Source organism: Ictidomys tridecemlineatus, chromosome 6 (genome assembly GCF_052094955.1).
Source record: "Ictidomys tridecemlineatus isolate mIctTri1 chromosome 6, mIctTri1.hap1, whole genome shotgun sequence".
Classification (NCBI taxonomy): Eukaryota; Metazoa; Chordata; class Mammalia; order Rodentia; family Sciuridae; genus Ictidomys; species Ictidomys tridecemlineatus.
This window is the reverse complement of record NC_135482.1, coordinates 162,787,839-162,804,133: the sequence shown is the minus strand read 5'-3', so window position 1 is coordinate 162,804,133 and position 16,295 is coordinate 162,787,839. Positions and strand designations below refer to the sequence as shown.

Sequence of the window (16,295 nt, the reverse complement as noted above, 5' to 3'; positions counted from 1 at the left end):
ATTTTTCTAACATATTATCTAATATTATTATGTTATATTATTTTTTAAATCATTTTTAGTTGTGGATAAACCTTTATTTATTTATATATGGCACTGAGAATCAAACCCAGTGCCTAACACAAGCTAGGCAAGCATTCTACCACCAAGCTACAACTCCAGCCCTATTATGTTACGTTATTTAGATTTTCTCACTTTGCATTGGTATCTACATAATGAAGAAAAAATCATTTTTATCAATGAACACAATTGGAAATAATAAGCAAAAAATATCTTTTCAGCCAAAATAAAACTCTGAAATAGTTAAAATGAGTTCTTAGGGTTTGTTTTGCTGTGGTACTGGGAATCAAACACCGGGCCTTGAAAACACTAAGCATGTACTCTACCACTGAACATATTCCCAGCTAGCCACTGGGTTTGTTTGTTTATTGGTACTGGGGATGGAACCCAAGAACACTTTACTACTGAGTTGCGTCCTCATCCCTTTAATTTTTTTTTTTTAACAGGGTTTTGCTAACTTGCCTAAACTAGCCTCAAATTTGTGATCCTCCTGCCTCAACGTCTCAAGTATTTATATTATAGGCATGTACCACTACACCCAGCCAAGTTATTGGGTTTAAATTTGATAGCAAATGTTTAGGAAAGCGATTACTTTTATATGTGATATTAACGGTGATTTATTGGGGGAAATGACAATAGTAATTTGATGACAAAGTAATTAACTAAACAGTAATTACTTACTGTTTGCTAGGGAGTCTAGTAAACATTTACAGGGATTATTATATCCTTGAATCCTTTTAAAACCTAGTGAAGTTTTGGCAATACAAAGAATGAGTACTATATTCATGCTGCAACACGAATGAACCTTGAAAACACCATGCTAAGTGAAAGAAGCCAGTCACAAAGAACACACATGAGATGAATTCATCAGTATGAAATGTCTAGAACTGGCAAGTCTCCAGAGGCAGAAAGTAGATCAGTGCCCACTGGAGCTGGGGGCTTGCATGGGGAGTGGGGAGTGACAGCTAACAGGTACAGTGTTTCTTTCGGGGATGATAAAAATGTCCTGAAGTTGCCTGTGGTGATGCATAACTCCGAATCCACTAAACAGCACTGAAACACACTGTCAGTGGGTGAACTGTGTGGTACGTGGACTGTAATATCTCATGAAAGCAGGGCTGGGGTTGTAGCTCAGTGGTAGAACACTTGCCTCGCATGCGTGAGGCCCTGGGTCCGATCCTCAGCACCATATAAAAATAAATAAATAAAAATAAAGATATTGTGTCCATCTACAACTAAAAAATAACAAAGAATTTAAAAAAGATATCTCAAGAAAGCTTCAAAACCACAATGAAATATAGACCATGTGACTCTCTTCTCCCTACAAAACTACCTACAAAACTTGAATTATTTAATACAAATTAATGTATTCTGTATCTCTTAGGAAGTTTCCAGACATTCACCATATGTTTGCCTGTCAAAATTCTGAAAATGCTTAAAGAAAATTTAGAAAGAAGGCTGAAAACAGACTCAAATGTAGTCACTTTGACCCACTAGTTTTACTTAAAACAAAAGTTTTAGAGATAAGAAAAATGTGGACTGGGGTTGTGGCTCCGCAGTAGAGCGCTTGCCTCGCACGTGTGAGGCCCTGGGTTCGATCCTCAGCACCACATAAAAATAAATAAACAAAATAAAAGTATTGTGTCCAACTACAACTAAAAAAAAAAAATTTTAAAGGATGAGAAAAATGTGCTTATAGTTTTGCTCCTCCTTTCCCTCATCTCTAGACAAGCAATGAAGAACCTTTGGATCAAACAGCACATTTCTGCCTCTGTGGAGAGTGGGCAGCCCTGGACGAGGCTCATAGTCCTCAGCCTGGCACCTGGGGATCCTGTTTTAACTATTCTGAGCCTCACCTAGGGAGTAGGGACAAAAAGGATCTTCCTCCCAGAGTTGTTGTAAGGACAAAAGAATGCAATCTCTATAAAATGTTAGCACAAGGCCCAGGGCACCACAAGGACCCAGGCCAGATCTGTGGCCTAGTCAGCTAGGCCTTTCAAGTGGTCTCACTTAGTATATGAAGAATCTGCAAATGGTAAAACCATATTGTTAAGTGAAACTATAGGTCATAAACTATTAGGTAACTTTGTTTGTAATATATTTACACATACCTGTGTGCACAGAAAAAGAAAGAAAGAAAGAATGTGCACCAAATATTTACGTGGTTACCTTTGGATGGAGAAATTGAGTGATTTTGCAGAGGGAGATCCTGAGGATGGGACCTGGGGCCTCCCCCCTTGCTAAGCGAGTGCTCTGCCACTGAGCCACACCTCCAGCCCTGTAAGTGATGTTTTTACTTTCTTTTTGCTTTTCTTCATTTCCCTGGTTTTCTACACATCTCACTTATATAATCAGCGATGATAAGAAGGTGGCAATGAGGATGGGCATTTCAGGTGATTCTACAGATTTTTAAAGCATCCTTCCCTGCCACCACCCTAACTTTCCTCACAGGGTCTTATTCCTCCTTTGCTGTGCAGTGAGGACCTGTCCAGTCCTGGTGTGGGTATATCAACACTCATAGACACGAACCTAGCTTGTAGCAGAGGCAGGAGTCAGGTCCTTTCTTAAGTCAGCAAAAGAAGTTACCTGTCTCTGATCAAAACTAAGAAGTATTGTATCAAAATATTCCAAATATTTACTACTCAGATTTGTATTCATTTGAGTAAAAATAGGGTTGTTTTAGGGCTGGGGATGTGGCTCAGTGGTAGAGCACTTGCTTAGCATGTGCAAGGCCCTGGTTTCAATCCCCAGCACCACACACACACAAAAAAAAAATAGGATTGTTTTATTTCACATTTTCATGGGATGGAACTTAAGTCACTTTCAGGTGACATGTAAAAAGCATTCCAGGCTTACAGCATGCACCATTGACGATCATGCCTGAAACACAGAAGATGAACCCTGCGATTTCTTGTCTGGCTCAAATCACTCTTGGTAAAGGAGCATGTATGTGAAATTAATGAGTATGTTGGCAAGAGATAGACCTTTTAAGTTTTCATAAAAAGCATTTGAGCTTAAAATTGAGAGCAAAATATTTTTAGCTTTAGTTTTCTGAACTAAAAATATTTCACTTGTGGTCATAAAATTTTCATGCTTGTAAACTCCATAAAGCACATTTCTGAGATATGTTAGATTAACAAAGGGACACAGGCAATAAAATGGCACTCTAAAAAGTAGTCATAGATACTTTCATTTCTTTAACTTGTTTTGGGGTACTTTGAAAATGCATCTAAGTGAGGACAACAGAGAGAACACCAAGATGATATTGTAGACAGAACAGTCAAAAGATTCAGTTCCCCACACCTGAGTTAGCAGAGTTCCACCTTCTCAAGCCTTGGCTTGGGCCCCTTGGCGTCTGGCGGCCCCCTGGGAATCATCCTGCAGATTGCACTAGTCGCCTCTAGTTAGAAACCTTCAGAGGCAGCAGAGTTCAGGAGCCATTAAAAAACAAAAATATGGAGAATTTTAAAACTTGAAAACAAACTGAACATTTTTCTTAGGTTTATGGTCCTGGATGTGGGTAAGTGAACTTGATCCAATGATACCTGTCTGCAAATTCTACCACATTTTGAAACAGAACTTAAGTTCATCCAGTGTATTTTATCTTTTCCCCCCACTTAGGTAATAAAGACTGTTATGAGTTATTTATGTAGTTACCACAAAATGCCAGGCAATTTTTAGCTAAAATGCCACAGCAACTCTCTTGTAAACAAATGATGACCAGAAGAAGCAAACAGTTTGGCTCCAGAGTGTGATTTCCCAACATACTAATAGGTCTCCTCCAAACGTCAGGCATTTTTATGTAACAGTGTAAACAAGTCTGGAAGATTTTTTTTTTTTTGTACATAACAATTTTAGTTTATTGTTGTAAAAGTTATATAACTTGAAATTCAGTATATTAACCATTTAAAAGTGTACAATTTAGTGACATTTAGTATTTTTACAAAAGTTGTGCAACCGTCCCCACTGTGTAGTTCTAGAACATTCCATAACTCCAAAAGGAAGCCTGTGTTCATTAAGCAGTGCCTCCCATTTTCCCTTACCCCCAGTCCCTGCCAACCTCAAATCTGCTTTCTGGCTTTATGGATCTGCCTTTATTCTGGATATTTTATATAAATAGAATCAAATCCATGTTGTTGCATGATCAACCAGTCCTTCATTACTCTTAATGGCCATATAATGTTTCATTGTGTGGATATCAGTTCTTCAGCTGATGGGTACTCTGTTTCCACTTTGAGCTAGTGTGAATAGTGCTGCTTCAGGCAATAGAATGCAAATTTGTGTTTGAACAAATATATTTTCCATTTGTAGGGATGGAATTGTTCCATCATATGGTAATTCAATGTCTAACTTCCTGAGGAAATATCATACTATTTTCCACAGAAGCTACACTATTGTACATTCCCATCAGCAAAGTAGGGTTCCAATTTCTCTTCATCCTTGTCACGCTTGTTATTGTCAGTTTTATTTTTTTAATTGTGACCATTCTCATGGGTATGAAAAGATTTCTCATTGTGGTTTTGATTCACATTTCCCTAATGATTAATGACCTAGAGCATTTTTTCATGTGCTTATTGGTCATTGAAGTACCTTCTTTGGGGAAATGTCTATTCGAATCCTTTACCCTTTGAATGGATTGTTTTTGTTGTTGTTGAATTGTAAGAGTTCTTTATATATTCTAGATGCAAGGCACTAATCAGATATATGATTTGCAAATACTTTCTCCCATTCTGTGGGTTTTCTGTTTTACTTATCTCCTAATAGTGTCTTTATTTTCACAAAGGTTTAAAATTTAATGAAATCCACTCTGTTTTCTTTAGTTGCTTGTACTTTTATTGTCATATCTAAGACCATGACCATATTGAAGGTCACAAACATGAACCGTAATGTTTTTCTCTGAAAGTTTTATTAGCTTTGATATTTAGGTCTTTGATTGGTTTTGAATTAATTTTTGTTTAGAGTGTGAGCTGAGGGCCCAATGTCATTCCTCCTTATGTGAATTTCCAGTTGCTCTATGTTGGATTTTTTTTTGTCATGAAATTGTTTTGGGTTTTATCAAATACTCTTCTTATATTCATTGAGATGATTGTATGGTTTTCCTTCATTCAATTAATGTGATATGTTAGTTTCCTAGGGCTGCCATAACAGAGCATCACAGGCTGAGAAACTTGTTCTCTCACAGGTCTGGAGAACAGAAGTCCACAGTCACAGTGTCACCAGGAGTGCCTTTAGGAGCGGCTCAGGGGGAATCTTTGCATCTTCTCTGCCAGCTTCTGCTGGTTGCCAGCACCCGTGGCATTCCTTGACCTGTCCCCGAGTCACTCCATTTTCTATCTCCCTCTTCACATGCTGTTCTCTCTACATCCATAGGAGTCTCTGGAACCAAAGTTCCCACTTCTTATTATAAGTACCCCAGGGGTCTGCATCCCTCTCTGACCTCATCTCACCCAGCGGGATTGGTCATGGTATGTAATTTTTTAAAATAGGCTGCTGGACTTAGTTTGCTAATATTTGATAGGATTTTTTTCATTTTTGTTCGTAAAGGGTATGATCTGTAGTTTTCTCATCTGCTTTTGTTATCAAGGTATTTTTGACCTCACGGAATAAGGAAGTGTTCCTTCCTCTTTGAAGAAGAATTTGAGAAATATTGGTGTGCATTTTTCTTTGTGTCTGGTGGAATTTACCAGTGAGTTCATCTGGTCCTGGGTTTTCTTTATTGAGAGTTTTGGATTATTGATTTGATCTCTGTGTATATCTGTAAACTTGACAGTTTCATCTAGGTTATCTAACATGTTGGCATGCAATTGTTCATTGTATTCTTTCATGTTCCTTTTTGTTTCTGTAAGGTTGTGATTAATGTTTTCACTTTCATTTCTGATTTCATAATTTGAATCTTCTTTTTGTCACTCTAGCTAACAACTTGTCAATTTTGTTGACCTTTTCAAGGAACCAACTTTTGGTTTTATTGATTCTCTGTGTAGTTTTTCTCTGTTTTGTTTTTCTCTCTTCTAATCTTTTCTTGCTTTGGTTCAGTTAGCTCTTTTTCTAGTTCTGTTTTTTGTTTTTTGTTTTTTTTTTGGAGTTATAGGTGGACAGAATGCCTTTATTTTATTTGTTTATTTTTATGTGGTGCTAAGACTTGAACCCAGCGCCTCACACATGCTAGGCAAGTGCTCTGCCACTGAACTACACCCCTAGCCCCTTTTTCTAGTTCTTAAGGTGTAATTAGGTTATTGAGCTGCAATATTTCAATCTTTCTGTTTGCATATAGGCATTTTTGTCTATACATTTCTAGCTGATCACTGCTTTTAGTGCATCTTCTAATTTCTGGTATGTTATTTTCATTTTTGTTTGTCTCAAAGTATTTTATCTTTTTTATGGTACTTGGGAGTAAACCCAAGGGTGCTCTACCACCAGGCCACATACCCAGTCCCCCACCCTTGCTTTTGAAGCAGGATCTTGCTAAGTTGCCCAGGCTGGCTTCTCACTCGAAATCCTTCTGCCTCAGCTTTCCAAGTCGCTGGGATTACAGGTGTACTCCACTACACCTGGCTCAGTGTTTTCTAATTTCTCTTCTGATTTCTTTGTCCCAGTGGAACTTAGGGTACTTTATATCCCAGAAGGTCAAACATCAGCTCCTTCTTGTCACTTGTGACCTTCGAAGTGGAAATTAGGGAGATCCTTTTCCTTTGTATGCAAAGGAGTCCCCAGCTGGCCTTACTCTAGATAAGCAATGAGGGCTGCCAAAAGATTGTTCCATGGTGAGCCACTAATGACCACGGGGGGCATAGTGTTTCCAAAGAGTGCTCTGCACTCCTTAGCAACAGGTGAGTGAGCAAGAGTCCCAAGGCCTTTGATGGACACTATGGAAACATCAAGAATTAACATAGAGGGGGCTGGGGCTGAAGCTCAATGGAAGTGCACTTGCCCAGCATGTGTGAAGCACTGGATTCCATTCTCAGCACCGCATAAAAATAAATAAAATAAAGGTCTGTCAACAACTAAAAAAATGTTAAAAAAAAAAAAAAAGAATTAACATAGCATATGTATTTGAGAGAGAGAATGGGGAGGGAGGGAGGGGGAGAGAGAGAGAGAGAGAACACACAATTTCAGAAATAAATTGGCCAGGGCTGGGGACATAGCCCAGTGGTAGAACGTTTGCCTGGCATGTGCAAGGTCCTGAGTTCAATCCCCAGTTCCACAAAAAAAAAAGAAAAAAGAAAGAAATTGTCCAAATAAACTATCAGAGATTTACAGGATTTGGTTTCCAATTTTGAATCTCACCTGGCAAAATGTCACATTTTCTCAGTTTTCACAAATGGAGACAAGCATCCTTTGGTCCCAGCGTTAGGCCTCATGAGCTCTGTGAGCCTGGCAGGAGCACTGATCCCGATTGTTGATGCCCACTGAATGCCGGTTGGGTGCCAGGCACTTTTCTAACGCGTGTATGAGAATGCATGTGGTGTTCTCATTAAGCCTCACCATTGCCTGATAACACATAGGTCCTGTCCTTTATCCCCATTTTACAGATGAAGAAACAGAGGTGCAGGCAAGTAAAGGAAGTTTGCAGGACCATAGAGATATTAAGTGGTGGTGCCAGGGTTTGGACCCAGGTGGGGTGCCCCAGAGTCCATCCTTCAACCATACCACTATGTGGTCCAGCTTCTTAACTTCCTTAAACCTCTCTGTGTCCTCATGTATCAGATGTGGGTGACAGTTTTTATACTTCAGGGCTGTTGTGTGGATTAAGAGTTCTGAAGAGTGTGAAGCATTAAGCCTGGGAGTGAAAATAACCAGTAGGACTGTGCATAGGCAGTGCCACACCATGTATATGTTGACATGAACGAGGGTGATAGGACAGGGACAGGGTCCTAAGTCCAGGTTAGAGCTTCACTCCTACTGTCATGAGTCCCTGTGCTGCAGAAGGCTTCAGGACACCCACCCGGCGCTGCTGCCGCTCTGCTGCCTCCTCAGCCCCACCAGGTGGGGGTCCTCTGACTTCTGGTGATGAAGCCTGGGGCTTAGAGATGAAAAGCTTCTTTCACTTAGCGAGAGCTTGTCTCAAAATAAAACATAAAAGGGACTGGGGGATGTGACTCAGTGGTTAGTCCCTGGTACTAGCGGGGGAAAGCATTTGTTTGTGGAAACACTGCTAATAAGTGGGAGAAGTGGGATCTGAACATGGGAGAGCCCTGGGCACTACACTCATGGTCAGAGGCCCCGTCCTCCCCACGTTCCCTCCTCTGCTGTTCCCGCAGCCTCCATCCCCTCCATCTCCACTTTCCACTGGTGCAGTTCCATTCCTGGAATACTTCCTCTTGTTGCCACCACTTGTAAAAATTCTCTCCATGATTCATGAACTGGCCCACATGCCACCAACACCATGAGCCCTCCGGTTCCAAGTGCAAAATCTAATGTTATCTCCAGTTTCTTGGAGGCTCCTGCAGTCTTTTATTCCCCCTTATTCTCCATTCTTGCTGGAGTGGGGGAGCCTTTAGGGCTCAACCTCACAGCACCCACAGCCCTAGAACCCCATCGGCTTGTGTGCTGCTGGGGCTGCAGGGCAGGCGGGTGGTGCAGAGGGGCCACTCAGAGGCCCTTGGCCCTTTTGAGGAGTCAGGAGCCTAGAACAAGACACCAGCATGTTGTCTGGGTTAGGGACCTGGGATCTATATTCTAGTCATATAGCTATTGTTTTAGTCAGCTTTTTCACTATTGTGAAACGACCTGACAACAATAATTTTAGAGGAGGAAAAGTCTATTTGGAGCTCATAGTTTCAGAGGTCTCAGTCCCTAGATGGCCAACTCCATTTCTTTGGCCCTGAGGTGAGGCAGAGCATTATGGCAGAAAGGTATGGAGGAGGAAAGCAGCAGCCAAGGACATGGTACCAGGAAGCAGAGAGAAAGAGAGCTCCACTCTCCAGGGATAAAATATATACTCCAAATGCATGCCCCAATGACCCACCTCCTCCAGCCACACCCTACCTGCCAACAGTTACCACCCAGTTAATCCCTGTCTGGTCATTGAGTAGAGTAACTCTCATAACCCAATTGTCTCACTTCTGAATTTTCTTGCATTGTCTCACACATGAGCTTTTGAGGGACACCTAATATCCAACCCATAACAGCTATACATATATAGACAGTAACTAGGAAGTATGTCTGTTACAAAGTAGTGCACTGATACCTTTGTTTGTTTGTTTATTTATTTGCAGTACTAGGGATTAAACCTGGATCCTCATGCTTGTTAGACAAGCACTCTGCCTCTCAGTTGCTTACCCACTGCACCAATTGATACTAGTTTTGAGTTATTGTGTCCTGATATTATGGTTGTTGCTCTCCTTTGTGTTGTAACTGAGTTGTTTATTTTGGCTTTGGATTTTTTTTGAGGGGGAGAGGTTGCTGAGGATTGTACCCAGGGGTCTCAAGCAAATTAGGCAAGCACTATTCTACTAAGCTACAACCCTAGTCCTTACCTGAGGTATCAACCAGGAGTATGCATAAGAATCTTGGTGGAATGTTATGAAGATACAGAATGTCAGATCTCTCCTGCACCAGGTCTGCTTGATTTAGATTCTCTAGGAGATAGGATCCTTTTTTTTTTTTTTAATTAGGGATTGAACCCAGGTGCACTTAACTTCAGAGATACATCCCCAGCCCTTTTTATATTTTTAAATTTTGAGGCAGGATCCCACTAAGTTGCTGAGCACCTTGTTATGTTGCTGAGGCTGGCTTTGAACTCCCAATTCTCTTGCCTTGGCCTCCCCAGCCACTGGAATTACAGGCCTGCCCCACCTCATCCAGCAAGTCACTTTTAAGGTTCTAAGAAACCAGTGCCATTGGTGACTTCCAGGGGAGAAAGGAGATAGGGAGACTGCCTGAGTACATTATCTCTTCAAAAAATAAAGTATAAAATGATGAGCATATTCAAACACTGTTTGTAGCTCATGTTCACATGTGTGTTTGTCTAGAGGAAATTAGTAAAATGTGCCTGAGAAATGGTAGCTCACTACTGAGGGCGGGTGTTGGAGAGGTAGAAGGCAAGAGTTTGGTTCCATTTGTGATATTTTATTAATGTCTATTAAAAAGAAAGATTCAAGGCAAAATGGCAAAACCTGTTCAGTTTAGTCCAGTTGAGTATGTCAATGTCTGTTGTATTCCGTTTGAAAGATTTCATGGTTCAAAGCAAATATTTAAAATGAAAACAAAGTAAAAGTCAAAAATATTCCAGGATCGCTCTGCTGTGCTCCAGGTGAGCTGCCCAGAGCTGGGCAGCGGGTGACGTGCTGATCTTCAGTAAGGAGGCACCCTCAGGGGCTTTCTTCATGTTCATAGCACAAGTAACACATGAAACTTAAGGAGGGTCTGCGGGGTCCCTGGCGTGGGTCCCTGTCTTAGGTTCTCGTCTCCTTGTGTTTCAGGTGTTTGTGGCCAGTCCTCACAAAACCCAGCCTATTGTGGAGATTCTGTTAAAAAATCAACCCAAACTCATTGAGTTTCTGAGCAGCTTTCAGAAGGAAAGGACAGATGACGAGCAGTTCAGCGATGAGAAGAACTACCTGATTAAACAGATCCGAGACTTGAAGAAACCGGCCCCCTGAAGACACTTTCCTGCCCTGGTCATGTGTCCCCTTTGCCCAGTTCGTACAATGTCGTATCCAAAAGTCGTCATTCTTGGGGAGGCTTTGGAGGTGCCTGTTTTTTCTTAACTACTTGTTCAGGGTGGATGGAATATAAACATTTGAATGGAAAAAATTAATCTAGAATAATATATTCATTTTAATTAAGTCTGTGATTATTTATGTGAAATCAGAGCCATTGTATTAGAAGTTGATGGATGAGTCATCACAGAGGAGCTCAAATGTCAGGCTCCTCGGAGTCCTGGGGTGGGGTGGGGGGACTGGGGGTGGGGCCAGGAGGTGGGAAATCCTTTTGCCCATCTGTACTTGAGCAGATTTCTTAAGGTGCAGGAAGGTGCCAGAGGACAGGCTACTGGTGTCAGTCCTGGGTGTGCTTTTGTTTCTGCCCGGTATATCACCATCATCTCCCCACCCCACCCAGGACTGGGGATTGAACCCCGGACCTTGCAGATGTTAGGCGAGTGCTCTGCCACTGGTTACATACCACTCCCTGCCCAGGATGCTGACCATAATTAATGGCTTCCCACCTCTCAGCTCACTTTCTGCTCACCGTCCCACGTTCCATTCCATGCCCAACCCACGCAGGGAGCAACCAAGTAGGATCAGGGTGGGTCAACAAGGGCTGTGATGTATATAAAGGACCCACAGGGCGGACTGCTCACAGGAGAACTGCAAACAGGTGGTTCCAGACAAAGTCACTGCTGTCCCATGTTGACTTCTGGAGGGTCAGTGATTGGAGTATTTCATAACTGTCACTATGGAATGCATGTTTGTGGTGACAGTGTATTTTTAAATGAGTAGAAATCATTGCATTGGAATTGTAGTGGGTACAAACCATAGGTCCAGAGGGTCACAGTACAGGACTTCTACCAACAGGTGATATGGCCCATGGAAAGGCAAATGATTCATACATGAAAAAAAAAAAATCCAAATGACTTAAGGTTCTTTTTTCCCCCGGTTGTGACATTCTGTCACTATTAAGAAGTCTTCTGTGAAAAAGTAAATCTAAAAACTTTGGTTCCAAATGCTCTCTTACATTCCAGGACAATTAAGGAGTTAATATATGTTCCTTTGAAAGGTCAAGAAACTAAAGATAAATAAGTTTTTTAAATGTTATGACTTGGGCTGGGGATGTGGCTCAAGCGGTGGCGCGCTCGCCTGGCATGCGTGCGGCCCGGGTTCGATCCTCAGCACCACATACCAACAAAGATGTTGTGTCCGTCGAGAACTAAAAAATAAATATTAAAAATTCTCAAAAAAAAATGTTATGACTTGTTTTCAGACATCAAATATATAAAACGAAATTTTCAAGCTATTTCTAGAACATGAAGGGTACAATGGCTACTCTGTGTTTTCTAAATCATAAGTTGTTCCCTTCCACGAGAACTCTCAAATTTTACAAAACTTGGGTGCTGTGTTCTGTCCTTCAGCCAGAGATTTCTCCACCTAGAGAGGAGAAAGAAATGCGTTGTCCAGATCAGTGCCTTTGGTAGATTTTGTACCTGAAGAATGACCTGGCAGGGTGTGTCCCTTCCTGGCTGGGGTACAGGAGCCCTGAGGCAGATGGTCTGGGTGGGACCTGCCACACCTTCTCATAGCAGCTCTGGCATGTGCCAGCAAGAGGGTCAGTGCCAGCTCCTAAGGACCTGCGTTTTCTAGTCACTCAAGTCACATTATTTTAATAACACTCCCTAGAAGTCCAGAGTCCCTTAGAATTTGGCTTTTCTGGGTTTGCTTATTTGATTAAAAAAGATGAGTGCAAATATTTTTAAAGGAAAGTGAAATAACCATTGGAAATGTATTTGGTTGCTTAATGGTGTTACATAACATCATGGGACACATGTTTTTCATTGAAAAGTAAAACTTTATTATAATTTATTTTTACAAAGAAAACATTTTATTTTCTCTGGGCTTGAGTTAGCTCTTCCCTAATGTCCCCTTATCGTTACTCCGTACCTGTCAAAAAGAAAACTAGTTTCCCACACGGTAAATGAAGTAGCTGGGGTTTTGCTGTGATGTGAGTTTGTAAATTATTAACTCAAAAGGGGAACAGGAAGCTCACCGTCAAACTGTTTGCACAAAGATCACTGTAAATATTGTGAGAATTGAATTTTGAAAAGGTCATATTTAATAATCTATTTCTAAAGCACATGTTTAAATAAAGACTGACTAAATAAAAAGATCCCACACACACTGGTTGGTCTCATTCCTCTACGTGTGGGTCATGCCACTGTGTTCTTGTCATTGCTCCAAACAGCAAAGGCCCCAGGCTCGAGGTTGAACCAGGCTGGGTGGGGTTCTGAGACTGCACTGAGACCCCTGCCCCCGTCCTCCTGTGACCCCGTGCACATTCCATCAGCCAAGTGTTGATAACTGCCCACAACCAAGTGCCACCTGCCAGGCACTAAATCTACACATTCCATTATCAATACTCACTGTGGCTGAGACTCATTCCCATGAAATATTTGAGGACATGGGGGTTCTGAGCAGCTTAACTATCCCCGCCATAATGGAATGTGCTAGATAGAGACTAGGCCCAACTCCTGCTCTTTCTCCCTTCTTCATCCTTCTAGACCCTTTGGAACTAAGAAGGCTCAGGGTGTTGGGGACCACATGGTGCTCTCCCTTCTGCTGCCTGGAAGGCTCCAAGGGTGTCGAGGTCTTGGAGTGAGGCCGGCAGGGACTGAGATCACAGTGTTCTTGGACAGGGCTCTCAGCTACAGCCAGGCGTCTGCCCAAGGGTTAGCCTTGCTCTTGGAGAAAAGACTGGGCAGCACACACCCCTTGTAAAATAGGTTCTGATTCCCATCCTCATGGGTTCTCATCCTCTGATGGCTTGGGGAGGGGTGGGGGCAATATGTACACCCAGGGAGGGGCTGTACGCCTCTCAAAACCTTCATCACACGCCTTTCCCATGAGACACAGCTGCTGTGAGACACACTGGAGTCTGGAAATTACACAAGACGTAGAAATTTCACAAGACCTGGAAGTGACTATGAAAAGTGAGGGAAATGGAATTAAAAAATAACTAGAATGGCTTTTAATGTGAAAAGATAGATCTTTCATTCACATAAAGTCACCATCTTTGTGTAGATGTTCTTTCAGGAAGTTTCAGGGTACTTAAGGGAGTACTCACAGATAAAGGTTTGAAACCCACACCATAAGGAGAGCTTGAAAAGCTAGACTCAGTCTGCCTTCGAAGAGCAAAACAGGTTGAAGATGGATGTGAACATGGAAGTGATGTTTGTTTTTTTGATACCAGGTATTCAACCCAGAGGTGCTTAACTACTGAGCCCCATCCCCAGCCCTTTAAAAAAAAAAAAATTTATTTAGTGACAGGGTCTTGCTGAATTGCTCAGTGCCTCACTAATCTGCTGAGATTGGCTTTGAACTTGCAATCCTCCTGTCTCAGCTCTGAGAGTTGCTGGGATTACAGGCATGAGCCACCATGCCTGGCAAGGTGATGTGTTTTTGAAGTTTGAAAAATGCTGGCTTGTGGCTACAATTGTCATAGGAAAGCCGAGAGCTGAAACTCCAAACCTTGGTTCTTGTGTTCCAACAAAAGAAAATTTAATCAGACACCAAAAGCCATGCAAGAAAACTTTATTATAAAATACAGGACAAACAAAGTGAGGCTCAAGCAAAGAGAAAGAGAGAGAGAGAGAGAGAGAGAGAGAGAGAGAGAGAGAGAGAGAGAGAGAGAGAGAGAGGTCATTTCCAAGCAACAACAAAGGAGACAATGCTGTCTTCAAATTTATTCCCGTTTGACGTTTACCTGGAGAACTGGGGACCACCTTCAGTACTCTTTGTCAATCAGTGTTCAACTCCTCCTTCAATCAGGTGGTGGAGTTTTTGACCTTAGTGGGTCCTCTCCAGAACTGTCATGGTGGCCATCCTGTTGGGGTGCGGGGGGGCGGGGGGGAGGCTTTATCTATAAGTCAATCCCATGTTAGTGTGGGCATTGGGGTCAATAGTTGGTCAGACATTGTCTTACTGTGCCTGTGCTATTAAAGGAACCTTCCTTCCTAGTCAAACAGAGACATCCACAGCCATAATTCTTAGCTTTACACTAACCTCAATGGCCCCTGTCAAGAGTTAGTCCCATTAATCCTTTTCTTTTGATGTATTATCCCATTAGCTCCTTGGCTTCTGTTTATTTTCTACAAATTAACTCCCACCCTTTGGCTTTCTCAGCCACTTTTACAGTAGTTTAAAGAAGACCCTAAAGTAATTTAAAGAACACTTGTGACCTTGCCATGCACCTAGCGACTACCCAACACCATGATTAAAGGCAAAGCAGAATGCAATTATGAGCCCGGCCTGCACTCAACCCTGAGATGGCCCAGTCAAGTCCCCACTTTACAGAGAACGTGGAGCTCAGAGAGCATCAGTAGCGTGCTCCCAAACAGCTGACACAGAGTCAAGGTCAGGTCTGACCTCAAAGTCCAAGTCGGGGAACCTGTCCAGGCTGCTGCCCAAGTCTCCTATTCAGTTCCTCAGCTGTTCAGCTCTCCCCACCTGGAACAGGTACCTCATTTCCTCATGGCCCAAGAAGAAGAGGGAATCCAGGTGCCAGGCCTACCAGGTAACTCAGCAGAAAGAGTTTAGAAGTTAGATTCATTCAAGAACTTTTCACTTGGTTTTCTGATGTTTGGAAAATCAAATTAGACATCAATGTAGGGCAGAGGCATTTGATCTTGAATTTCTCCATGATTTTGAGCAACCCTTGTCCTCCACAGAGGCAGGCATTGATTTCAGACTGCAATCCTACACTTGCTGTGTTTTCTTGGCTTGCTTCATCAGCTGGACATTACAGTAGCCTAGATTTCCTGATAGGACCGGTTGACGCCTGGTCAACCATTCCTCCATTTCACATTCCTGAGTGACCCAGAGCCATGGGGCTGCCTGGAGGCTGAGGGTCATGATGAATGTACATCAGATTCCTCCCTGGGCCACCTCCTTCCCTTATCATTCCCTCCTCCAGAAGGAGGACGTGCAGTTACCTTAAAGTCACCACAAACACAAAGTCACACCCTTTGCCACCAGTTAATTCAATATAACATCATTTAATCACTGCATTGTGAGCTATCTGTGTTATTTTAAAATGCTGTGACCAGTGCTCACTTAGGCAATGCATATCCTTAAAAATTGGAAGGACACAGCTGTAGGCACACAAGTGTAATCCCAGGAAGTCAGGAGACCAAGACAGGAGGATCATAAGTTCAAGGACAGCCTTGGCAACTTAGTGAGGCTTTTGTCTCAAAACATAAGGAGTGGGGATGTAGTTCAGTGGTTAAGCACCCCTGGGTTCTGTGATACCAAAATTCATAAGGAAGATAAACACGGCTCCTGTGCAAAGATGACATGCAAATTTGCAAAGTGTTCCATATTTTTTTTCTCATGTGCAGAAGCTAGAGAGATCAAAGAAATAAAGGGATCTCACAAAAACAGAAGAGAGACCAGTAGAGGAGGGCAATTGAGGAAAAGGAAGGGAAAGAGGAAAAGGGAGGTAGGTTCTAGGGAATTAAATCAATCAAATTATCGATTGCATGTGCAATCGATATATATCGATATATATATCACAATCAATCCACTTTT

The 16,295-nt window shown here is 42.1% G+C and overlaps 1 protein-coding gene across 6 annotated transcripts in view; it reads left to right on the top strand.

Moving 5' to 3' along the window:
* The window catches only part of Cab39l (calcium binding protein 39 like), a 121,672-nt gene extending 108,782 nt beyond the window's left edge, over positions 1–12,890 (top strand). For all 6 annotated transcript variants that reach the window (XM_078016037.1, XM_078016033.1, XM_078016036.1 and 3 more), the window contains one exon: positions 10,479–12,890. In XM_078016037.1, the coding sequence (XP_077872163.1) occupies positions 10,479–10,658 (180 nt within the window). In that variant the 3' untranslated portion in view covers positions 10,659–12,890. The remainder of the gene's footprint in view (positions 1–10,478) is intronic.
* Positions 12,891–16,295: the final 3,405 nt, after the last annotated feature.